Source organism: Scomber japonicus, chromosome 15 (genome assembly GCF_027409825.1).
Source record: "Scomber japonicus isolate fScoJap1 chromosome 15, fScoJap1.pri, whole genome shotgun sequence".
Lineage (NCBI taxonomy): Eukaryota > Metazoa > Chordata > Actinopteri > Scombriformes > Scombridae > Scomber > Scomber japonicus.
The window spans coordinates 16,655,187-16,681,618 of record NC_070592.1 but is presented as its reverse complement, the minus strand read 5'-3'; the positions used below and the strand labels follow the sequence as shown (position 1 = coordinate 16,681,618).

The following is a 26,432-nucleotide window of genomic DNA, read 5'->3' as shown; positions in this document are numbered from 1 at the left end:
TTATGAAATGTCATCGTCTGCACCTTTGACCTGTCCAGGTACCTTCACAGTTTAATGTTCAATACACCAATACACACAGGGGGAGAGAGAGAGAGAGAGAGAGAGAGAGAGAGAGAGAGAGAGAGAGAGAGAGAGAGAGAGAGAGAGAGAGAGAGAGAGAGAGAGAGAGAGAGAGAGAGAGAGAGAGAGAGAGAGAGAGAGAGAGAGAGAGAGAGAGAGAGAGAGAGAGAGAGAGAGAGAGAGAGAGAGAGAGAGAGAGAGAGATGGGGGGGGGGTGTCATTTTAGGGGTTTGCCACTTCCTCTATAGTCAAAATCACTTCAGTGGGGCACTCCAGACCACCTCACTTAAAAAAAAAAGTTTCAAACGCTTCACTGAATACGTCCATGTCCTGTCTGCTAATATAAAAAACGTGGAATTGAAACTTCAAATCATAAAATATAAGTGATGCATTTTTTTGATTGCATATCACATTCTGTGTAACTGGCTACTTCAATAAAGGGAGAAACAATCTGTTCTTGGACAGGATGGAGCATCTCTAGGTGCCTTTGGCGTGCCACAGAGTCTCATTAAACCACTCATTTATGATCATCCAAGTCCACAAAGCACCAAATCATATCTCAACACAACAGGCAGTGTTCAATTTCTGTGTAAACATTACAGTTGGAGGGAAAATCAGGTTTTTTCAAATAGAGGCTGGATAACAACCCAGGATTCAGGGTGCTACATCATCATTTCCTTATAAAATCAAAGGCCGACTACATTTAAACAACATTCAGATGAAGTGCGCATTAATTATAGTGGAGACTCTTGAACTAGGAGCAGATAATTGAACAATGGAGGTCCAAACACTTTTTGAGCTGGTAAAAATGGCCAAAACACGGACATTGCTTCTCTGGGAATGAGATAACATGAGATAAACCTGCGGTGAAAGGACGAATGATACGATTGTGCAATATGAAGCTCAGTGTGTGCGGCACCAGCCAAAGTGGTGTGTCCTCCATCACCTCGGTTAAGCGTGTTTTAGCAACGACGTTAATAAATACCAACAAGAAACAAATATGATCAAAACAAAAAAGGCACACGGACCCGACAACTCTGGTCTCAACTGGAAGAATTTTCTTCTCTATAAAGGCGGAATAAAGGAATACAAAATAAAAAAGGATAAATTACAGTAAAAACACATCTCCCACCTATCAAGAGCACGCTGTACTCGCCATCAGTAGTGGAATAGATATGATTAAAAAACAAACTGCAGTTATAAAACCTTAACGGAGCTCAGGAGTGGTTCCATTTACAGTGTTTTGACATTGCTTCAGCTCAGTATTAAATATGCAAAACTCTTAATGCAAAGAACCAAATTGAACTGTGAAATTCCTTCTTTTCAACACAAATCACTCATCACATTAAAAGTGCAACAAGAAACAATTAATGCTTAAATTACATTTTTAGTCTGCATTTCATAAATGCCCTATTTTTTCTCCTCATAGCTTTTTCTATAATCTGGAGGAAATGACAACTAAAAACCATGTGATGAGAATTTCTTACTGTCAGACAGCATTATTTCATAAGGACCATTTCATTTAAAACACCACAGTGATTAAACTTCAGTGAATAGCTCATACAATATTGTGATATCTAATTTGATAAATGTTCTCCTTGTGTGTGCATCACAGCATCTTAAAGTTTTGCACTTTAAAGATTGAGCCAAAGCAACAGTAAAATACAGCAACATGGAGGACACTAATGAATAAAAGCTCATGATGAAGGCAGAGACGTATCTGAAATGGGGGCGGGGGGTAAGTGAATGTTGTGAGCAGGGGGGAAAAAATGGACAAAACAAGCACCCATGATGCTGAAGTGTCTTTGAGCAAGACAGAAACCCTACCAAATGTGTGGGCGCTGCTCTGTAGTGGAGACTGACCTCTGACCGTTTCTCTCCTGCGATCACTGGAGTTTTAGAAAAGAATCATAACCGTCATAAAATCCAACAAGCATGAGTGTGACGTTCACTGAGCGGACAGGTGTATCGTCTCTTTTCTTTGCAGCGCACCAAAAAGGGAAACATCAGTAGTGTGTTGGCTCTCTAAAGCAGGCACAGTGTGCATGAAGGTCCAAAAAACAGAATCAGGCCCTCTGATTGTACAGTACGCTAAACAAGCTCCAAGGTTACAGTTATTTGGCTCTCGGAGCTCCAGATAGGCTCGTGGTTGGGTCGGTGTGTGTTAACAAAGTGTGGGCCAACTCGTAAGAGCTTGGTGGGGTGCGTACGAGGCAAGTTTGTATTTCAGCATGATCAGCACCAAAACTTCACCCTGAACAAACTAAGAAGACCATACAGGAGGGTGGGGAATAAATAAAATAAAACATGTGCAGCATTTTATGTGTTATGATATCAGTAGCTTTCCATTGATGTACTTGGTTTTAAACACATTTGTTTCATAGAATGGTTTGTCTGTTTTTACAGCAGACAAAAGCACTTAAAAAAAATAATTAAAATGCTTATGACATCATCTTTACTGGACAAAGTCCGCAGGGCTTTATGTCCTCTCTAGATACAGTATAATACATACAGTAAACACTCTACCCCCAAAGACACTATATCTTATATTTTTCCATCAGTGTTGCTCTCTCGTTTTCCCAGTCTTTGATTTTCTTTCCTTCCTCAGGTTCATCTCTTAAACTGACTCTGAATCTGGACTTGGCTAGACCTTCTATCTCAACATCCTTCTTTCACACTAAGTGAACTTGCTCCTCCCATTCCTCAGGTGATTGGTCCCCCTCTAACTGAAGCACGAGGTCTAAGTCTGTCTCTGTGGCTGGGGCAGTGTGTGTGGGACTGTTTCCATGTTGGGCGTGTGAGCATGGGTGTGTGTGCGCTTCGTCCAGCGACAGATCAGCCACACACCCGGCGTCCACGTCCTCCTCGCCAGCCTCTCTGTTTTCCAGCTCCAAAGTACAAGGCCTCTTCTGGCCCTCCACGCCCGCAGCACCCTGACAGGGGCTCGCAGACCCTCTGTCCACCTCTGGCTCGCCCTCCAGGGGCTGCCAGATCGGGGCAGGGGTTACGTCCCTGGAGGTCTGGCTCTCTGACTCAGTCTCGGTGTGTGTGTCGGGCGAGGAGTCGGTTTCTGTGGTGGGTGGGGAGGGAATGAGAGCCAGGCTCTGGGGGTTGTTCTGGGGGTTTATGTTGTGGTTAAACCAGGCCATAATGTTGTCCAGCAGCTGGGCACTGGTTGTGGGGTCCAGGGGTTCCAGACTCTGAGGGTCGCTGGGGGTGAAAGGCCCCCCTGGGGGGATGACTGGTGAAAGCAGCAGCTCCGGCTCGAGGTCTGGAGAAGGGAGGCACAACTGGGCGAGGGGCTGGGGGTCTGACTTAGGGGGCTGGTCAAGAGCATAGAGGGCAGGACGCTCTTGAGTGTAAGAGCTACTGTGTTCTGGGCAAGGGTTATAAGAGCTGTCTGGTTTTGGGGTGCTGTCGTACGTGGCTGCGTGTTCCTGGTTATATAAACTAGGATGGGCGGGGTTTTGGGTACGTTCAAGTGCGCAAGAGGCAGTCTGTTCAGCCTCAGCCAAATAAGTACTTGTGTGGCAGTAATTCTGCTCTTTACTGTCGTAGCGAGGGTCTGTGATGGTGATATGGTCGAGCACATACGGGGTGTTCAGTGCACCTGGGTCTGGTCTATGGCTGCAGTCGCTGTAAGCAGGTTCCATGGTGTAGGAAGCAGAGAGAGCACTGTGGTTGTATGTGTGGTGTGAGCAGAGCTGCTCCTGTGTGTGTGTGTCTAGGTCATAAGGAGTGGTTATGTTCCCTAGTTTCATAAGGCTGTCTCCCAGCTCCAGCAGCTCCGCACTGAGAGAGGGAGGTGGGGGAGGGAGGGGGAGAGAATTAGGCATGGGAGGTTGGCAGGTGGAGTCTGTCCTGTTTGGGGGACGAGGAGGATCTAGGAGAGAAGTCGGAAAGGATGAGCCTCTGGCTCCTGGGGGACCGTCTTTGTTGAGAGAGTGCAACGCAACGTCACCCAGGTCTCCTGCAGGACCCGGTCTCCTCTCCTGTCCCCTGTCCAGTCCGCGATCCAGCTCCACCCTTCCCTCCATGCTTCTCTCCATACCCCCCTCCAGGCCTCGCTCTCTGCGGGACTCCTGAAGCGACAGCTGGATGGCCAGCAGGATGTTCGGATCGTCTTCGTCCAGGGAGCCCAGCGCTCTCCTGCGGCCCTCGCTCCTCTCTGGACCCTCTGGAACAAAGAATGTCACATTAAAACCAGCAGTGCTTTGTAAAGCTTGATTGCCAATTGATCTCAGTGATCAATGCCTCTGTGTGCTTCGATCAGAGCTGATTCATGGAGCAATATATTTTAAATCTAATTTACTGGCTGTCTGTTATAATGAAAAGTCAGAATTTATAAATGGAGTTAAGGAGCTTGTACAAATAAATAATATTTCTTTATAAAATCCACAATTTATATGACACCATACATGAGTGAATTTAGTACCTGCACCACACTGAGTTCAACTCTAAAGTGCTATGTCTTATTATTTGAAAATAACCTTTTGTATATTTAATTTTGTAATAAAGCTCTTTATACATTAAAATGTTTGCCAGACCTGTGCTGTCACTCCTCCTGTTGGTCTCTGGTGTGTTGCTGCTGCTTCTCAGGTTGTGCAGACTCAGCATATCTCCTCTGCGCCGTGGCCTGTGTCTACGACGGTACTGGATGTCAGCATAATCCTGCAAAGATTCCAAGAAGCCATTCAAGTTAGGTTACTACGAAACTAAGGCTTGAGTGAATATCATGAGTCTGCTTTGTATCTGCAATGCACATAAAACAGAATTTAGCCCATGCGTTTGCACAAAATTCCAGAAGTCTAGAGTGGGATAAAAGCAGATCTCTATCAGTTACCTGTGACTGTCTCTCCCTTTGATCTCCTGGTCCCAGTACGGAGTGGCGACTCCCCATCTTAACACACACAAGCAAACTAAGTCAGCTGCAGCTGTAGTCATGCATTAAAATGACCTCACACAGAGGTAGGTCACTATGCGCAGGTTTAGGAGTAGCATTAGCTGAGCATGAACTAAATAAGGTAGCAGGAGAGAAACAGTTAGTGTTTCAGTGTATGATGTGACAAGAAGAGATTCTGTTTACCTCAGGGGAGGCAAAGCCCAGATACTCCCAGTCCCATGATCCTCCAGGGTAACTGAAACAAAAACAAACACAATAATGTTTGAGTCACAGTGAAACACAAACCAGGTGTGACTTAATATTTTGTTTTAGGGTAGTTTGTTTCCAGTTTATTGTAACGTCACTTTGTCTCATTTATCCATGAAAAAAAAAAAAAAAAAGCACATGTGGAGTGTGCGTGTTTGTTCGTACTTCCTGCGGGGAAGCTCGGGAGAGTCGTTTGGAGCCACACCACGAGCCACTGATGCCAGGAACTCCTGCCTCTTCTGCTGGACCAGGCGAGCGGCACTGATTATCTTGTGGCACGGAGTCCTCAGGTACGGCCGGTTGACCTTCTGGGCCAGATCTTCCACTACCATCTCCAGGTCCGTCTGGGAGGACATAAAGACAACATCCTTATTTTCATCTGTGTGAGCAGAGACTGGAAATTCAGATGTTTGCCACTCATATTCAACTGGTGCACGAATCGAGTATGCTTTGAATATTCTTTATCTCACAGGAGACTTCATCCAATCTTAAGCCTGTTTATAAGTCTGAAAAATAGATGAAATGGACCTCTAGCTCTGCCTAATGCTGCTCAACTCCAATTTCAACATTCTGTATAATTCAATTTTGAAAAACTACCATACAGTTTTTGAGGCACCAGAAAGGAGCCAACGTTTGTTTTTTTATCTAACACAATTAAAATACTCATTGTTTTCTTAACAATTTAGCAAAATCGAATTAGTTGTTTGTTGGGAACTAAAAAAAAAAGAAAAGAAAAAAAAAGCAAAGCATTGCAAAGGGATGGCATACAAAGATTCATTTGCATGGTAAAGGGCAAGCACATGAAAAGTGTGCAATGCATTCTATGTCATAACGTAGTACCATATAATGAGTCTGTTGAAATGTGGCATGTTATAGACAGCTTAGCACAATCCTACTAACATTATGTGTGCAACCACTGGGTTTAATGAGCACTCCTGCCTGTGAGTGACATTATGGTTGTTACATCTTGCAGAGGATACGTGCATGTCAGATATTTATTATTTAGATTACCTGCATGAGCTCAAATATCTCTTTCTGGGTGCTGCCTTGCTGCAGGAAGAAGCCGTATGGGTAAGAGCACTTCAGCACGCGCCGCGTCTTCAGCAGCTCGCACACGCCATCCTCGATGAACCGTGTGTTTGGAGGAGTGCCTTCACCTGGGCGCACACAAAGAAAAACAGAAGATGAGACAAATTTAATACTGGCAGTCGCAGTCTCCTGTTTTATTAAGAATAAGAATGCACACTAATACAGACTCTGCCTTTCCTGTAGCAAGAAGACATGTATTATGATAAAAACAAACCAAAGCTTGGGTTTCTATACACCTCTTAGAAACTGTAATGAACATACAGCTAACTTAAATTCTGTTCTGATGCAGCAGTGAAAGACACTTACGGCAAATGAAGGCTCTGCTGAGCTGCTCCATCTTCTCTTTAGCTGTTTTTAGCAGTTTCTGCTCCAACTAACAAACAGAAACGAGGACAACACAAGTCAAACATTTCATAATCATTTTGTAATGTGTGCCTTAATTTTATAAAATTCAAGTTCTCTAAACTCTGAATAATGAGAATGACAGCATATGTACAGTATATGTTTTGTGTGTGTTACCTTATAACTGTGTTCATGGTTCTTGAAGCGAGTGTAATAGTGCATAAAACGATCCAGCTCCTGAAAACTTTTGTGCTTCTTTTCTGCCTGTAATGAAAAACAGCTTTATTTCATCAAAAACCTTTTAGTGTGTGTGTGTGTGTGTGTGTGTGTGTGTGTGTGTGTGTGTGTGTGTGTGTGTGTGCGTGTGTGTGTGTGTGTTAAATGTAAGTATAATTAAGTGTGTGTGACTGGCCCTGTGTGTTTATACCTCTACAGTCATCTCCTTGGACTGCTCCTCTAGCTGTTGGATGACCTCATAGCGAGTGCAGCGGTAGTAGCCTCCTGTTGATGAGCTGTGCTTCTTCCACTCCTCCAGACAGATCCAACAGAAATCATACTTGCACTGAAAGATGGAGTAGGGAATGAGTTCATTTCATAAATAAAACCAGAATACAATTTGTACTGGAATAAAAATATCAAAGTATTCAAAGTCAGCGGTATCTGTAGAAATAAATGACACACAGCTATGGAGAGATTCATTTGTATACCTTGGCACACTGCATGTGGTTGCAGCCCTCATTCTTCTGAATGGGTGACTTGCAGTTGGCACACGGCTTGGAGTTGGTCAACAGCCACAGGCAGTTAGCAGCATCCTCGTAGGCCTCGCCCACACCTGCTACTGTTGAAAGCACACACACACAGAGACACACATATACATTTTAGCAACATCTCAATTGTCCAACACCTGCCTTGCAGATACACCCTCCAGCACACACACAGAAACAGACACACATTTGGCAAATATCAATGACCTGAACACCTGCCACTACATTATAACAATATATTAGATGCATCCCGGTAGGTCGTCCTGACAGCTGCTGTTAACTGCACCATTGTGGTGCCAGTGTACTGTGGTGCCATTTAAAGTGAGCCCTGGTAACACTGAAGATTTTCGGGAAACACAAACAACACAGGACAGACTTACGCTCCTCAGGCTTCATCTCTGTGACTTTTTGGAGCCAGTTCCTCCACATCTGACAGTCACATGGCTCATGGGCCTCGCCAAGGCACTCCCTGCAGACAGGGAGGGGGTGACCAGAGAATGAGTGCAGTAAAAACACAAAGCACTGAGAGTAAACCAGAATAACATAATAAGTTGACGGTCATAACTAGAGACAGAAAGGGGCAGCAAAGATTTTAAAAATCTATCAAGAAATCAATGTTTTTCATTGTGTTTATATATTGTTGGCATCACAAAAAAATAATTTGTTAATTTAATCTTTAAGCATTAATCTAATCTATTAGGTCAATTCTGAGTGCTGTAATTAAGATATCGTATTTTCAGTTTTTAGAGCATCTCTGTAAACAATAATGGCAGTTTAAAACGTATCAGCATGAACTGAAAAGAGGTGCAAAAATATAAATGTAGCTTAAACCTTACATCAGTGAACAAATAGGTTTTTAGCAATGTGTGGAATGTGTTTGTAGAGATGATCTGTAGAGATGACCATGTGAGCTGCATAACTCCATGTGTGTTCATCCAATAATTCACGGAGCTTACCAGCAGAAGAGGTGACCCTTGCCACAATCGACAGCTGGGGAGGGCAGCAGGGGGAAGCTGTGTGGGTCACTGTCCCCGGGGCCTGGGCGGGTAAGCCGCACCGCTCGCTCACAGCGTGCTGCAGGACACCAGCGGATGGCTGGGTTGTTTTCAACAAAAGCCTGGAGCAGAGGGAAGGTGAAGAGATGGGAGGGAAGGAGACATGGAGACATGACAAAATATATTGAAGTGGAGATGTGATAATACAACACGAGACAGAGGGGAATGTACAGAGCAGAAGTGATTGGGTAACAACAGAAAAACAGGAAGAAACAGAGATTTTAAAACAAATACGTAGCAAGTCAGGCGAGGAGCAAAGACACACTCATTTATTAACAGTCAAAAGTAAAGCTTAAGCTCAGTATTTCTTTGACTTGTGTTTCTACCTTGATGTCAAACTGAAGGTATCGCTGGTCCATCTCCCTGGAAACCACGCTCTCTATCACGTGCACCGGCACCAGCTGGTAGCACTCATAAGCAGGACAGAAGATATTGTGAGCATCACCCTCCTGAATCTTAACATTGAGGAACCTGAGAGACACACACAAGAAAACTGTAGCAGACATGTTTAAACACACTGAAATGAGCAAGAATATTTACAAACACACAAAAACAGCTTCTTACCCTTCCCAGCAGGCTCTGCAGAACTCGTGGCCACAGGACATGTCCACTGGGTCCTCAAACACTGAGATGGAGCACAGACAGATTCCACACTGCAGGGAAACATCACATGGTATTCAAATTATATTTAATTTACTTGTAATTCAAAACCTGCACTGTTTCATCCTCATTATATGCAGCGGAGGGCTGAAAAAGCAGCAATGGAATGTTTTTGTTGTCTTGTGGAGGTGGTATTGTGACCACAACAGATATTTTTATCCCTGCTTCTCCAATAACATATATTTCTATCACACCATTAAAGTAAATCCCTTTAATTTACTTTAGTCTAGTCTTCAGCAGTGTAACAGCTCGATGTCTGAACACCGTGAAAATGTCAGACAGAGAAATGATGAACACTGCATGTGTAATTAGACTTGCCTTGAGAGCAGCAGTAGAACAAGAGGCTAATACTTACAAACATGAGTCAATTACCAAGAGCAAAAAAGGAGAATTATCGTTAGAAGTTATGTATTTTTCCTCTAGTGAGATTATACCTGCTATAAACAAACAAATAAGACAGTTGTGACATCTCAGTGAGACTAACTAAGAGAACTTTTTAAAGCCGATGAAATGAACCTGTCAAAAGCTTAACTAACAAGAAATACCACCATGCATTTGTATTCCTTCGCCAACCAGTCAAGTTGCAGTTTACGTTCATGTCTGTCCAGACTTATATAATATTTGTGCTGATGTCTTTGAAGTAAATAAAATTACCACTGTTTCAAGGTGGGTACCTGAGATTAATGTCATCAATTCAGCATGCGACCAAATGTGAAATATTGTCACAAACAATCACTTCTGCCCCTGAGTTATGGTGTTCAATAATGGCCATTTTTGACATGTCACACATGCTTTTATAAACAGCACTTTGGGAACAAAAAGTCCCAATTTTTACATTTATATGGTCTGAAATAATTACATTATTATTAGGACATTAAACTTTAAGCATATAGAGTTTTAGAGGGAAACATCTCTATGATTATCAATAATACTATCACAGCTTACCAAGTAAATCCACATGAATCGACTCAGTAACTCATTTCACAGTAGCAGTTTTCTAAGATGATTTGCTGAATTGTTAACTAAACAGTTGTGTCTCACCGTAGCCAGGCCCTCCTCGCCAGGTGTGAGACAGCTGTCGGTGGGAGAGGTGAGGGTGAGTGTGAGAGGTGAGCGAGGGGTCCTGGGAGTGCGGGGTGAGGGCAGGGTGTCCCAAGCGTTATAGCCGCTGGGTGGAGGGGTGGGCATGATCACGCCTGAGCGCTGACAGCAGCCTTCAGCGTCTGACATCCAAGCCTCCAGAAGTTTTTCTCTATCCCAGTCTGAGAGAGGGAGGAGATCAGTGTTACTCAAAAATTGTAATATATTACTCATTACTTTTTTTTAAAAGTAATGCTTAAAGATGGAGATTAACAAGCAACGCACCAACTTTGGCTGCTTGGTTGGGGTCTTCATACACTCACTGTGGGTCTACGAGTGTTTTGCTATTAGCATTAAAGGTCAGGCAGTTGTGCCGCAAGTGTGCGTGAAAAGCTCCTTTGAAATTTTTTTTATCCGCCCAATTTATACATAATAATTGAAGAACTTATGTAATGCAAGTAACGCCATATTTCTTTGATTAGTAACTGTAATGTGATTACTGATTGTAGACACTATAACGCGTTACATTACTGCGTTACATGTAAATGTAATGTGATTACAGTAACGCATTACACCCGACACTGGAGGAGATTATATAGAGAGACGGAGTTCAGAGACAGGAAGGCGCTTATACACAAATGTCATTTTCATGAATGTTAACTCTAACGGATAAACAACACACACCATGTGCTCGGAGCAGGGCCTCGGCAGTGAAGAGGGGAGCTTGCAGCATGTCTGCCGTCTCCACGATCAGCATGTCTTTCAGTCGACGCAGGTCCTGAAGCTTCAGTCCCTCATAAGGCTGAAAGGAGAGGGTGGGAGAGACATGTTAGGAAGGATACAGACAAATGAGAAGAGGTGGGAGAGAAGACAGATAGGTAGTGGGGAACCAGTGCAGTACAAGGGGCAGGTAGAAGAAAAACACGGTCAAAGTGTAGTTGAGGTCAAGAAATGATGAGACATAAAGCGGGAGAAGAGAGAGGTGTTAAATCAAAACAAGAACTGTGCAAGATAGAGATTATGTTTAAGGAAGTGAAAAAGTTTTTTTTATATATATATAAATTTGAAAAAAAAGGACAAGGATTGTGGGACAGTCAGGGTGGCTGTGGGAAACAGAGATTAAGTATTAGCATGGATTTGGCTGCAGGAAGGAAGATCAAACTGCTATCAGTTGGCAGCAGCCGCTGTTAGAGAGCTATGCCGGTGGCCTCTGTTTAAATACAACCATGACAATACAAGGCGCAGGGTTTGTATACGTGTATACTCATAGTGCTATAATTAACCAGGGTAAGTTGTGACACATGAAGCAAGAACTTCGTGAAAAAAAAAAAAAAAAAAGGGAACATTCGGTGACAAGTTGTGATAATTAAAGTTAGTGGTAAGAACTTGGTTCTGTGTGGTTGTGATGGTAAGCACACAATCTCTTCAGAGTATGTTATGAATCATCTTGCATCTTTGCAGGGATTTAAAAATACTGTCAGAGTGTGTGTAGGGGCATTTTTAGGACTTGCTACCATCTACTTTTTTACTTTGGAATGATCTTGTATTAATTGTGTTTCTTTAGCACAATTTCTGCTGAAATGAATTCAAATAATTTCTGCATAAGCTCCTGATGAACTGAGTTTATTTGACTTTATTAGAGGGAAACATTAACATTAAGACAATTTCAAAATGTCAAGGATAACCTGAAAAAGCCCCAAGACTTATTTCTTTGATGTAAAGAGAGCAAAGATGATCGAGTGGATGTGACAAGGTGACATCATATAACCAACAAATCAGTACATTGAATACCTTGTAATGTCATTTAAGTTTAAGTAAGTTTAACAGCAAAAAAGGAAAAATATTACACACAGTTTTCAGGAAACATGAGGAATGTGACGCCCATCATTAATGTTTTTAAGTTGCATCTCTTCTGCTTGGATCTATGACTGCAAAATATGTGATTATAATAATATAATACTGATTTAAAATACACAGCCAGCAGGAAACCCTCAAATATCATAACTGTGATCTCACCTCCTTGTACTGAAGCAGGTTGGTTTCACCATGTGCGTCTGTGTTTGACTGCTGAGCTGAAGAGGAGGAGAAAACCATCTGTGACTCCAGGCTGAGGGCCAGCTCAGTGTGGTGATGCCGCTCGGCATGGTCACATGGCGTCAGCTTGCCCTCATCCTCCACAAAAAGGTCCGCCTCGCTCTGGATTAGCAGCTAGCAGGAGGGACAAGGAGAGATTGAACAAAGAGGAACAAAAGAAAGAGGAGAGGGATGATAATGGGGGAGAACAAGAAAATGAAGGTACTTGCAACAAAAGAAAACAAAGCAGACAAGAGGCCAGAACAAGTGGAGCAGACAAAGAGAAAACCGGGGTGAGCAAAAGGAAAAGGTGTATGTGGGGGGGGTCAGATGATAGAAAAACAGAAGAATTGGGAGAAGAGAGAAGTAGGCAGTGACACGTGAAAGAAAAAGGAGGAAATAAAGAATAAGAACGTGGAGAAGAAAGGTAGCGAGTGAAAAAAGGAGAGTGACAAAGCAAAAAAGGAGGTTTAGTAAAATGAAGAAAGATTAAGAAGTATATATTCAGCATATCCAGAAAGTTCTTCCTAACTCAAAAGCTGTAAAATCTTACAAAAGAAAGGAACTGATGACAACAAAACACAAAGCAGATGTTCTAGCTGCAGTGACAGGCGGAATATTGTCTACAGATTGTAAAGTCACACAGTATAAAGATAGATCAGTGTGAGTTTCTCTCACCTCCACGCAGCTTTTCATGCCTGCAGCGGCAGCGTAGTGCAGACAGGTGCTGTGGTGGTTGTCAGTGGCGTTGACATTGGCCTTCTCATACTGGCCTCCTTCCAGCCTGGCCCCTGTCCAGCTTAGGATCATCTGGCAGTGAGAAAAACCAACAAATACACACACAAACACACACACACACACACAAACACACACAGTTATGTTAACAGGAATTGCCTTACTAAACATTTCCCGTCATGTTTAGACTGAACGTTTCCAGCTACATGTACAGTAAGCATGAACACTGAACTACCTGCAGACAGTCTGCACGGCGCTGCTCGTCCCTCTGGGGTCGGGCCAGTCGTGGTGACAGCGCCCCCTCTGGCAGCAGTAGGATCTGTGGGCCTTGGCACAGCACATGGAGGCACGTCTCGTTGTGCACATTACGCTTGTTAGGGTTCCCCTCTTTACTGAACAAAAAGGACCTAACGAACAGAGTAAGGAAAGGAGGGGGGTGAGTAAAACCGAAGAGAAGAACGAGTTCAGAAATTAAATGAGAAGAGAAACAGAAAGAAGAGTATAAGGTTTTTTTAAAAAAAAGGTAGAGAAAAGTGAAGCACACTCAAGAGAGAGTCAGAGATATGAAGGGAAATGAAGGGATGGAGTGGAGATGACAGAGGTTAAAGGATGCCAGTGAGATGGATTGTGAGATAAGTGCGAGTGATGGTGGTTCAGAAGAAAGGTAGAGAGAAGGAGGAAGAGGAGGAGGAGAAGAACGATGGCAGAATATTGACTATTTCTGTTTAACATCTCTGGGATAATGGACATCCTGGCTGGCGGGTGCACGCGTACACACACGTGCGCAGACACACACACACACACACCCCTAGACGGTGATGGATGTGCCAGTTGCGCTGGGAGCCAGGCTGCGGCTGCAGTTCTGTTTAGCAAATAGTTTTTCTCTGCTTTTTGTCTGTCAAAACCTCCATTTACTGATTAGCTTTCCTTCCACTCCTTGGCTCCACCTATTCTATTCCTCTTCTTTCTACCTTTTCATCATTTGAATAAAACAATCTCCTTTTTACATCCTATACTTGCTCTCTTTTTTTCTTGTCCTTTCCATTTTATCTTCCATTTGAAATCCTTTTCAATCTTATGTCAGCTGCATGTTAAACCAGAGAGAAAAGCCTGATTTTGATCAGCGGTAAAAACATGAATACGGTTACACTTGAAACAACCGTCTGTCTGATGCTAATTCAGCAAAGAAAAAAGAAGAAAACATGAAGATTTCCACTAGTTGAAAAAAAAAGTATTGTAAAACCTCTCCTTCTCTGCTCCCTCTGTAATTTGGACGCAGCAGTAGCCACTATTGAATTAGCGTCTGAATATATCCCTCTTGTGTAGCCATTCAACCTATTCTTCCATTGCTGTCCTGCTCTTCCACTTTTGACCTTTGTATCATGTCAGCCACGAGCCCCTGTGCCCCCCACACCCCTCCCCAATGACAGTGTGCTGCCAATTCACCCACACAGCAATAATCAGAAATTATTCCCCTCCCAATTACACCCCCCTCCCCCCACACACATCTACACGCACATATATAAACACACAAAGTCCCAAGTTGAGGATGGATGGCCATAATATCGGTCCAGTAGAAACAACAGGCTGGGGGGACATTATATTTTGCTGCAGTCGTCAAGCACCAAAGCTGTTTAGACCGTACAGGCATTTGATGAGGGCAGCGAACCTCGGGGGAGAGTTAAAAGAGTACATTTCACTCTAAAAATCTGAATAAGTGAATGGTGTGTGACCAAACAGGAGCTTAACCTGTCCTAAAGCATAAACACACCTCATATTTTAAGACAGTAAAGCAGGAATAAAAAGGAGACATTTTTTGCTGCTAGTTGGGAAGTTGTTGTGCGTTGACAAACATGCTTTATGCATTTGTCTTCCTTCAAGAAACAGAAAATCAATTGTTCACAATGAGTAACCGAGCCACAATTGTTATCCACATATTTTCTAGGAGTGTGCGCTCACTTGTTGTGAAGGAAGGGTTACACTTCCTGAACTACACCCATTTTTCCAGTAATAGGTCTAACTTGTGATTTTACACATCTCATGGGAGTAAAAGCCAATGCAGCCCACAGAGAGGACGAGAAGAGGGAATGAACGTGAAGCAGCTACATGTTAAAAATAATCTGAGGAACAGACACTGCATCTACCAGCCCACGCTCGTCCTCTGTGAGTCTTTATTTTGTCTGAGATTTCTCGGCCGTCTATCTGCTCGCCTCTGTCCAATGGAGCTGTTGGAACAAAGACGCATTTCCTCTGATACTTATCAGGAGTAGAGCGCTGCGTTCAGCACGCCTCTCTGGCCCATTATAGGTTAGTAGGAAGGGACACAAATAGCACACCGATTGATTCACTGCGTTGTATTCACAGACTCGGACATGTTGAGCATTTGTGGAGTCACATTTTACCCCCTCAAAACACACGCACGGGTGCACACATGCAGATGCACAGATAATTGACTGGCCTTTTCAAATCGGCTTCCTCTGACCCCCCCAACTACCCCCCTCCTCCTCCTCCTGTAATCATGGAAAGAAAGGGCAAGAGAGAGGAAGAGTGCGAGGGGGAGGTGAGGTCAGTACTGAGTCACTGAATCAGCTGTCTTGGTCATGGCCAGCAGGCTGATTATCCCTGCAGGGGGTAAAAAGACACACTGGTGTCTCACTCTCTGGATGATTTAGCTTAAGTTAGACTCACAATAGACATATTTCAATAATAAATGAAAAATCTATACACAGTAGCAGAGATATCATTATCTGATCCCATAATGGGTCAAGCACCAAAAACACTGATTCCTGTAATTCTCATAATGCCACCCAATAGTATAGCTGTGTAATATTATGATATGCATGTGAAGATACAAAAATGTCTTCATTATCATATTATCATATTATTATTATCAATCATTTCATATTATGCTCTTGCGTTTATTTAATTGTTGTGTGAATCACTCTCACAGCAATATTTTCATTTGGAGTCTGTCCATCGTTTGTGTGGATTATATTAATAAATTACTCTTCCTGGTTTTTTACTTATGAAACTTTTATTGCTCTTACAGTAACGTAACAAGTGTAGCTGTCGTCAACTCGAGTACTACACCTGGTTCACTGTCTCAGTACAACAGAATCTCTACTTTGTTTTGCTGTCATTTATTATTGCATTACTCTCCTCTGTGCTCTGAGTTTAACCACAGGGCTGAGCCCTCTGTGTGTGCTGCACACAGCGCAGCAGAGGAGAGACAGTGAACAAGGTGAAGTACTCGAGTTGACGACAGGGGGCAACATGGACCAGAAACCATTTATTCACTGAATTTACAGAAAATGTGCTATATCGTGATATGAATCGCCATCTGCATATCATATTTTTGGTCATATCGCACAGCAGTAACAAATATTATCTTTCGTTAGACCTTCTCTGCTTCCTTGAAGCCCACTCCATATGCCAAATTTGTAACGCAGGCTTTTCTGTTAAAGTCCAATTTTGTCAGACCTATAAAAAGCTCCCTTCAGAGCCACAGAAGACACCATATAACTGTTTTCACAGGCTGAGGTGTCCTCTTAATGACAAGTGAAGTGTGGAGTACTCTTTTTGTTGAAGACTCTCTCACGTGTTCATTTAAGTTGTCATTTTTGAGGCTGCAGTTTGCAGTTTTGTTCAGCAAATATCAGCTGCTAATGCACTTTGTGTCTGGCATGCGCCAGTACAGTTTTGGAGCCTTTTTACCTTTACGTACTTTGACAACGACTGGCCTCTTTGGATGCCTTACTTACTTGAAAACGCAATTACAAAAATGGTGACTCTCAGACATCTATTAAAGCTGACACGCTGTTAATTGTTATCCAATTAAATATGACTCACTTGCATAACTGCCTTTGTAAGTATATTGGATAACTGCTTAACAACATTACAGACTGCAGCCTCAAAAATGACTGTCAAATTCCATCAACAGCTCTGTCGTTCTGAACTATATCCAGACCATAAAACACGTGTTTTACCTGAGTAGACGGGTCATGGCATGGCGGCAGACGTAGTGCAGTGGTGTGTTGTGCTGGTACTGCTCTCCGTACGACGCATTCGGGTCCAGGCCGTCCCTGAACTGAGGGTTGCCCTCGTACAGCTGCCAGGCCAGGGCCTCGTCGCCGCTCACCAGAGCCTTACGGAACTTGGTGGCTGTGTTGCCCATGGCTTCGCGCTTAAAGGGCCACCTAAAAGGAGCTGTGGCAAATTCCTGCCTGCCTTCACTGCTGACCTCCTCCTCCTCCTCCTCTTCCTCCCCCGTTCAACACAGGTCAAAACTTAGAGCAACATGGTTCAGTGTTTTCCTGACCTGTAAGTAGAAGAGAGAGAGGGAGAGAGATTGATTGCAAGGAAAAGACAGATGGAAAAAAAGCACTTGAGGAGAGGAAAGAATTAGAATAGGAAAAAAACGGCTGGTAAAGGTAGGAAAAATAGGAGAAATATATCAAGTTTTAGAGAGACAGACGGAGTGGAGAGACTGACGGAGCAGCTCAATCAATCAGTCCATCCATCGATCAGCTGATGTGCTGCAGCAAGGATGTTATCTTACCAGAAACAGAGGGGAAAATGGAGGGACAGAAAGAAGAAAGGAGCTAGAAATACAAGAGAGATAATTATAAAGAGGTCTGCGCAAAGAGGGGAAGGTTAATGATATCCAAACCATTGATTTTTTTTAGCCAGTTGATGAAAGGCACTGTCAATATTACCACAGCTGGCCACTGCGTGGCCAGTCAGGTTGCGTTTTGTGAGGTATTTGCATATATTAGACTGTTCACATGCTTGTCTGCTGCTGGAGATATGAGGGTCAGAGTGTGTGAAACCATGCAGCACTAATACTCTGAGTCCAAAACCAGTTTTTTATGTTGCCTCTCAGGCTCTAAACCAAAGAATCAAAAGAATCACAGCTATGGCCACTACAGCTGAGATTACTCTACTGGCAAAAACTGATAAAACTACTGAAGATTTTATTTTTTTGTTTTTTCACTTTTTCAGTGCCAGTGCACGACAGCATTTTTTTTTATTAGTATCACAAGTAAATTATGCAATATGCCGTATGAGAGTAATAACAGTGTGGTGAGAAGAAGAGATAGGAAACAAACAAAAACACACTATTTCTTGTCACACATTGAAGATAAACACTATCTTTATCAATGTATTCTGCTTCATTTCCTTCCTCATGTTCCCCACTTCTCCCTCGTTCTCTGACACACACACACTGACACACACACACACACACACAGCATTACATCCTGTAATGAGTGGAGTCTGTATGCGAGTGCATGTGTCTGTGTGCGTATTGGGCCGTTGAGGGTATCATTACAGTCTTCATTCTATGGCCATCTGTCTAACCCTCACAAAGAGCCTCTTTTAGCCCGGCTACAGTTGGCCGCTGGCTGGCCAGGGTCTGGAACATTTGAATAACATGGCTGGTTGCCTCCCCTCTTCTGCCTCCCATTTCTATGCAGTGACAAACAGGGACACAGACAGAGAAAACGTACAATGACAGACGGAGACGGACACACACACACACACACACACACACACACACACACATACACACACATACACACACACACACACACACACACACACACACACACAGACACAGGAACAGAGGCTGCTACCACTGGCGAATATTAGCCAACATTTTGTAAGTTCTGCTCCTGCGGTGCAGCAGTAAACTGCACCTTTTGTGTGTGTCTGTATTTGTATATATCTGGAGTGATGATGGTGGTGGTGATAGTGGTGGGGGGGTTACTACAGTTAATAGGTCAGTCTGTCTGCTTCGCTCTCTGTTTTGTGCACACTGGTTTACTTCCAGTTCACTTCACTCCTCTGTGTATCTCTGCCGGTCTCTCTCTCTGTCTCCCATACTAAATAAGGACAGGAAGTCTGGACATGGAAGGACTTTGGAATTCCAGGGAAGTCCTGCTTTTGGCGCTCGGCAGTGACGCTGCAATTATGTGCTATTACGAAAACTCTCTGAGCAAACACGTCATTTAGTGGTCGGGTGGAGCGAGACTAAGGAAGCATTTCACTTGACCCATTAGCCTTAATCCACACCCGAAACTTTGGTATGCTCATGAGTTGTGTTTGAAAATGAACACTTTTAAAGTCACACTGGGAGCTCAGGTCTACACAGAGCAGGCAGAGAGTACATGTGGCATTCCCTACTGGACACAATGGGAAAATCAAGACTTAATGACTCAAGAGCTCAGGAATTACAGACACATGAATCTTGTCTGAAATTCCTGTCTGATGATTTTCTGTTCACAAGAACTGAGGTCAAAATGCAGCTAGCAGTACACACAGGCAGAGGAAATTAAAAAAAACGTATCAATGTTTTCCCATAATATACAACTATTTACTTTGGGTGTGACTTTCATGCTGCTTTCACAAAAGTACGAGCTCACATGATAAGACTGACTGGAGTAAACAACTGAGAGAAAATTAATCTACAACTTTTTCAGGCAAAAAATAACACGTTCTCTGGTTACAGCTTCTCCAGTGTGATGATCTGCTGCTTTTGTGTGGTTGATCTCATTGAATATCTTTGAGTTTGGGACTGCTGGTCCAACAAAACAACAACATAACAACATTTTAAGACTTCATCTTCAGCTCTGGGTAATTGTGCTGGGCAGTTTTCAAAAATGTTCTGACCTTTTATCTACTAAATTATGATGAAGTAATAATTTGCTGTTTGTCAATCAGACATCAGAAAATCTTTGAAAAACGCACATCACAACTTCACCAAGGACCAAGACAACCTCTTAAAAACTCGTATTATGTCTGACCAGTAGCTTGAAACTCAAAAGATATATTCAGTTTGCAATAATATAGAAAAAAGAAAATGTGAAAAATCCTCACATTTGACACGCTAAGATCAGAGTGCTTGCCAGTTGTATGATAAATGGCTTAAAGGATTAAATGATTGTCAAAACAGCTAAGTTACTGACTAATCCTCTCACATCCAAATCAGAGTAATTGATAATGAAAAAAAATCATTACTTGTAGCCTAACCAGGAGCACTGTCATCTTTGTATCATGTTAATATGTATTTCAGCTCTATGTTCAATTGTAACAACCTAGCTGTAATCTGCTAGCTATGTCGGATTGCTGCTGAAAGAAACCTAAACAATAGAGCATTTCAACCTCTATTTAAAAAGGTCTCATTTACACTTACTACTATTCAATTGAATTTGGACAGAAACCCATCCACTGTCATGTCATTAGAGTTTTAAAAACTTGATGTCAGCTGATAAAACATCAAAATCAAACATCTCAGTCAAACTACAGGAGGACAATTACTCCTGGAGGACAATGTCAGGTTGCCAAGAGAGACATAAAAACTTACAGGAGCGAGTCAAAGTCAGGCAGGAGCTGCATAATGAGGTGCAGCCCAACTTACTTCTGTAGCGACTCGGCGTTTACCAAAATTAGCTAGGTCACCGTCTATATCAGCTAAATATTCAGGTCAGACCTCGTGTGGTTATCCCTGAAGAAGTGTGTCAGCATGAAATGGAGCACAAAACAAACAGCAGTCGACTTCTCTCTCTGCATGTTTCTGTCCATGCGGCCCCACGGTTAAAGCTCCTTTGTTCAACACACTGACAGCCCGTGTGAATTACTAACCCAGCTGGAAACAGACAGACAGAGAGAAAGAGACACAGAGAGACTGTGTGTGTGCCTTAAATGTTTCCGATAAAACGCTTTACCTTGGGTGCTAACGTGTCCCCCGTAGGTAGCTGTGACGGCGCTGTAGAGGGAGACGTTAACACCCAAAGCAGTCTACCTTTCTGCCCGTTCCCGAAGCTAGCTCTCTCTTGTTAGATTAGCGCGGTGTGTTAGCCTCCACTACCTTACAGCATCCAACATCTCCGTTTTTTACTTACACTATCGTCTCACTTGGTAGCTAGTCGCACGTTCGGAAACTTGCGTAAATCGAGGGCCATAGTCTCATCGCTGTCATTCGCAACCCCGGCTGCTTTTCCGCTGGACCATCCTCTCTGCCACCGGACCCGGCGGGGACGACGATGCTGCTGCTGGGAGCGGAGGGGCGAGACTGACCGGACCGCCTTACTGTGTTGTTGTTGCTGCCAAAGAGAAAACCGCACTGCGCATGCCCGGTACCAACTGTCATACAGAGAGCTCTCACCTGATTGGCTGTCCGGGCTCCATGGTTTTAACACCGCTACAGTTCTCTCTATTGGCTTTGACTGTGTTTTAGTTGCTATAACAACAAGTGAGTTTGACACGTTGAAACTTCAATATTAATATATAGCCTATATGCAGTCACTGGGCACTTATTAGGTACACCTGTGCAATCCAATTCAATCTAATACAGCAGCTCTGCTATAAATTCTTCTTTATTGAAGTTTACACATTTCCAGTTTTTGTTAATATTGTCAAAAAATGTGATAATTATACTTTATGTTAATTATTGAAGTCGTACTAAGTGATGGTGGCGCACTGGGGTACATTATAATGAATAGTGTCCCCCCTCATGTATGTTAATGGAGTGGACAACATATCAGGAACACCATACTATACTGCTTGTGTCAATTTGGATTTCTCCCGAGGGGGATCAATAAAGATACATTTTATTTTATCTTGTCTTATCTTATTACCTCAATTAGAATTATTACCTTCCTGACAATGTCAACAAAAAACTTAAAATGTATTAACTTCATAAATGTAAAATTTAAAGCAGAGCTGTGGTATTGGATTGCATTAGGTTGCACAGGTGTACCTAATAAAGACAAAACATTTATTTGTTCATGTAGTAGTTATATCTACTTGTGGTGCATCACAGGTTTGATAATTCAATCCAAAGAGTGATTTTTCTTTCTCAGACTGATTTCTATCTTACCAATCTCTCATAAATGTAGTGGAGTTAAAAGTAGAGTCTGACATGTAGAGGAATATAAAGTAACATTAAGGTGGAAATAATACATATGTTTTATGTACAAGTAGGAAGTTTAGTAAACTGAATGGTTACATGACTTGTCCTCCATGCTAAAATAATCATTACTACAAAAACAAAATATGTTTATAGACTTTATTAAAAGAAAAATAAGATACAAAATGTACAAATTTGTATATTTACTGTCTGTTACAATCTTATTGTTGGTCATAATGGTGTATCATGTATCACCACAACATACATACAATGAATCATATTTATCTCAGCCAACCTCCACACAACCAATCTCTCTTTCTCTCTCTCTCTCTCTCTCTCTCTCTCTCTCTCTCTCTCTCTCTCTCTCTCTCTCTTTCTCTCTCTCTCTCACTCACACACACACACACACACACACACACACACACACACACACACACACACACACACACATGCTTGCTGATTATAGATGCTTATGTTTGAGAGTTTGTAGTTGGATGTTTTATTGAATGGAGTGATGTTGATTGTTAATTGATAGCTAACTTTAATAAACTGTTATATCTGAAAGAGAAGTTGTTTTGGTATTGTTTGTATATCATGGTAAAGACTTTTGTCCACCAAGCTGTCCCAAATGAACTGGCCCTAAGTCTGAAATTTGTCCCCAAAAGTAGACTATGACAGACCACACACATGCACACACTTCTATTCATCCTGACAACAAATGCCCATGATGCAGGCCTCACACAGGCTCTTCTCATGGGGTTTGGTCCACACTTTGGTCGAGGATGCTGAAGAGCCATCATCATCATCGTCATCCTCTCCGTAGCAATTCTTACGGATTTTGCCAAACAGCCTGAGTAAGGCGTGTTCCACCTCTTTCTTGGCAAAACCTGGAAGATCGAACTCATCGTCTTGGCAACTGCGACAGGCTTGTCCAAAGGGCCGCATGATCACTGTCCCCCGGTCTCCCCTCAGTCGGTACCGGAACAAAACCACCACCCGTGCTGAGGGCCAGTTCTTGTGGCAGGATCCGCACTGGAAACTGAAAAGGAGTCATCAAAAGAGAATGCATGAGAGGCAGAGAAACAGATCTTCACTGGGTTAATGAGATGCTTCAGGTTTGAAATGAAGGTTCTGTGGTGCTTAACTACAAATTATATTTAAAAAGGGTCAGATTCCCATAAGTTTGTTGGTGGTTAAATCAGATGTAACACCAACATACAAGTGCTAAAATATCCAAGAAAAAGCAAAAAGAGAACGAACACTTTTAAATAATATGTACTGCCATCTGTTCACTACCATGTTTACACTGTAGTTTTCTTAGAGATTTAAAAGAAAGTGTCAAATAATTTTCAAAGGCTGAACATGTGACTTTTAAATACAAAGTCAAAAGGTTTGGACACACCTCTCAATTTCCTCGAATGAGAAAGTGTCCAAACACTACACACAGCATATAGAATTTAGCTATCATCACAACATCACAATGTTGTTACATAAATATTATCATTCATTGTTTGCATGTAAAAAAAACAATAATTTGATGATTTATTTGTACAACATATTTCATGCAAAGATTGCAGCTCAAAGTGCCTCACATGCAAAGCAAGACACAAAGACAGAGTCAATGAAAACATCAATAAAAGCTGATAAGAAAATAATCCTACTAATAATGAAGGAATAAAAAGCAGATAACAGCTACATGAATAAAACATCAAAGGTAATTAAAACAGCTGATACAGCCAGAAAAGGGACTGATAAAATACCAGGTTGCACAAATGTGTTTTCAGCAGTTTACTGAGTTGGTCTCTCTGACATGTCTTGTACAAGATTTCATAATTTTGTGGCACAGTTTTAAAAAACTTCAGAAGAAACACAGTTTTTTATGGGCCTGATAATGGTGCAATAATGTGGTAATTGCCTTAGTGCAGTGAGGTCATAACCACTCTCACTATCATATTTCCTGCATCTGTAAATTTTCACTTTTCTTGTGACACTTGTAAGACCTTAGTTTTTTATGTTTTTGTCTGTATTTCTTTACAGTTTAGTTTTTATGTCTCTCAGTTGGAGAGATGTTCTGTTCTACATGTGTTTTATGCATTTATTGTCCTATATGCATAAAGAAACAAAAAAGCTTGCCCTCTTGAACCAGGATGCAGTACCATATTTTTCCACACACTGACACTATTTGTTTACATGCTGTCTGTCACACGATCACTTCCTCATATGACATATGACCTGACATAAAATTGCCACAGGAACAAGGAGGAGTCAGCAAGACAAACAAAATAATTTACTGTGTATTCAGATAGAAAAATAAATAATCATTTGGCTCTTGTGATTATTATTTATTTTATTATCACTGTATATTATTTTAATATTACTACTAGTTAAGCAACACATACCGTCCATAGGCACGGTGGCAGTAGACTTTCCAGCCTCTTTTCTTCTCCTCCTTGGTTAGGTCGTCTGTCTGGCTGTAGCTGAAGTTGAGAGACCACTGGTCATCATAGTCCAGCTCATTGTCATCATACAGCAGCTCCTCAAAAGTGTCCATCCACAAAGCAGGAGTCCAGTCTGCAAAAGTGGAGATATCTTAGTAGTCAATAAAATACAACTCTCAAGGTCAAAAATTCAGCACTACAATGTACATGCACTGCTCTTTTTGATTGAAATGATCAATCTTGCAGCAAAAAGAAAGAAAACTGTAATAAATGCTGCAAATATGGTCAATTATGAATGCTGGTAATATTGCAGAAATGGCATAAAATTATATTGCACTAAGTCAAAAAGCTACTAAATTAACCACAAAGTAGGAAATTATTCATATATTACCTGTTGATCTGCTCATGGTGCTCGATGATGGGGTATTTTCTGTTTTGAAGAAGAAAAACAGCAGTTTTCTGAAACGACGTTGCTCTGAATGTTTCTCAGCTGAGAGCCTCTATTTATCTGTTAACAGCTGCTGCTCTGGAAAACGAAACCTAACCTCATACTTTCATTTTCCTCCTCGTCAGTCCAGAGTGCATAATCATGATATAACCAAAACAACATATCGGGAATTTCTGGGGGGATTTCCCTATTGATGACCACAGATAATAAGTGTTCAGTAATTAATTGTTGATGGTTGGAACTGACAGTTCAAAAAGAGGATTAGCATCATTTATGGAAACCCTAAATACTGAGAGGATTCTCAGACAAATCAATTTTTTGATTGATTATACATCATAGAGTGAAAACATAATATTTTAACAATAAGTAGCTAATTTCATTTTTCTAGTCTTACTGCAGCACACATTTAATCATTTATCTATGTCTTACTTTCCCTAAGCAACATTTTGTGTTATATATATATGATAAAGAGAGTCAAGATTTTGTATTTATTGATGCATATTTTTTTGTGGTTTGTTTCATTTACAGTAACATTATTACAAGAATGATGCAAGTGATAACAATTTTCAGTCATCATCATTCAGTTCAGTCCTGTTCAATACACTTCAGTTCAGATCAGTCCTGTCCAGTTCAGTCCAGCAGGGGGCAGTAGAAGACAGGACGCTTCAGAGGCCTTAATTGCAGTGCAGTTGAACACCAGGGTGGCACTATTTAGTTTACAGTGGAAATAAGTATTTAGGGAAGTCAGAGAGTCCTGCGCTTTCCCACGAGTCACTACTTATTTATAGAAGCAGGCAAACTGGATCAGCTCTTCGTGGCTACATTTATTATAATAAGTAAATATACGTATACTTATTTTAACTAAATATCTAAGTACTTGAAGTATACTGACTGTGAGAAACTAAAGAGGAGCTGCCATCCAGTTGACCTGATGGCCATTATTAGGATGACCCTGAACATTGAAGGACATATCTGTAAGGCCAATATATGTGAAATACATTATACGTTACATGTTTTTTCCAAATCAAGTTGATCCCAGTACTGCAAGTGTTTGTCCTTATATAACTGGCTCCATGTTCCTTGCTAAAATGGGATGATCACACACAAATTAAAATGTGATCTTTAATTTGTCTCCATAGGCTAGGTTACCAATTTTGCCAGGCCACAAAATAGAAAATGAAATAAAATGATATGTAGGTTAAAAGATAGGTTCACAATTTAAAAAAAAAATAGTCAGTTGCTCAGATGAACATTAAAACATGGTTTTATTGCTGGAATCGTCCCTCCTGCTCATACTGGCTGTTAATGAGAATGAATCCAAATCAAAATCTGCTTACAATGTAAGTGATAAGGGATAAAATATATTTTTTAATTTTAAGCAAAAATGTATTTAAAGTTTATATGAAGATAATATGAAGCCTCAGCAGTCCAAGAGACAGTGTTTCCCTGCTGAGCTGCTGTGGAAGAATTGTCACAAAAAGAGGGAATTTGGCACTAAAAAGACTGTTAACACTGAAAGATAATGACTTGATTTGACTAATGTGGGTAGATGAAGTCTCACATTAGCTTAAAATAAACTTCTGTACAAATATATATTTTGTACAGATAGAGGACTGTGGATTTTGTCCCCC

General features: G+C 41.7%; 2 protein-coding genes across 2 annotated transcripts; both read right to left on the bottom strand.

Annotated features, from left to right (window-relative positions):
• Nucleotides 1–1,881: 1,881 nt before the first annotated feature.
• Nucleotides 1,882–20,968, bottom strand: LOC128373657 (ankyrin repeat and IBR domain-containing protein 1-like). Its single transcript, XM_053333801.1, has 21 exons — nt 20,909–20,968; nt 16,994–17,325; nt 13,243–13,414; nt 12,951–13,082; nt 12,216–12,407; nt 10,884–11,001; nt 10,161–10,381; nt 9,024–9,112; nt 8,786–8,930; nt 8,361–8,521; nt 7,785–7,873; nt 7,348–7,478; nt 7,068–7,202; nt 6,818–6,904; nt 6,605–6,671; nt 6,221–6,366; nt 5,375–5,553; nt 5,147–5,198; nt 4,904–4,960; nt 4,608–4,731; nt 1,882–4,237 (listed from the first exon to the last, which is right to left on the bottom strand). The coding sequence occupies exons 2-21, from the start codon at nt 17,179–17,181 to the stop codon at nt 2,733–2,735; spliced, it is 3,990 nt and encodes a 1,329-aa protein (XP_053189776.1). The 5' UTR covers nt 17,182–17,325; nt 20,909–20,968; the 3' UTR covers nt 1,882–2,732.
• Nucleotides 20,969–22,252: 1,284 nt separating this feature from the next.
• On the bottom strand, nt 22,253–24,848 carry LOC128373681 (receptor-transporting protein 3-like). The gene is made up of 3 exons (XM_053333831.1): nt 24,745–24,848; nt 24,315–24,486; nt 22,253–22,954 (listed from the first exon to the last, which is right to left on the bottom strand). Exons 1-3 carry the CDS (start codon nt 24,758–24,760, stop codon nt 22,615–22,617), a joined length of 528 nt encoding a protein of 175 aa, XP_053189806.1. The 5' UTR covers nt 24,761–24,848; the 3' UTR covers nt 22,253–22,614.
• Between the last annotated feature and the right edge of the window lie 1,584 nt (nt 24,849–26,432).

Bases quoted from the DNA above. Each gene is read 5' to 3' on its own strand.
- LOC128373657 (XM_053333801.1), bottom strand. From the start codon at position 17,181: ATGGGCAACACAGCCACCAAGTTCCGTAAGGCTCTGGTGAGCGGCGAC. The intron at 7,479-7,784 runs GTAAGTCTGTCC...TGCTTTCAACAG, and splicing joins AGAGATGAAGCCTGAGGAGC to TAGCAGGTGTGGGCGAGGCC. The intron at 5,554-6,220 runs GTAATCTAAATA...ATGTCCTCCCAG, and splicing joins AGATATTTGAGCTCATGCAG to ACGGACCTGGAGATGGTAGT.
- LOC128373681 (XM_053333831.1), bottom strand. The intron at 22,955-24,314 runs GTATGTGTTGCT...ACTCCTTTTCAG, and splicing joins TGCCACCGTGCCTATGGACG to TTTCCAGTGCGGATCCTGCC.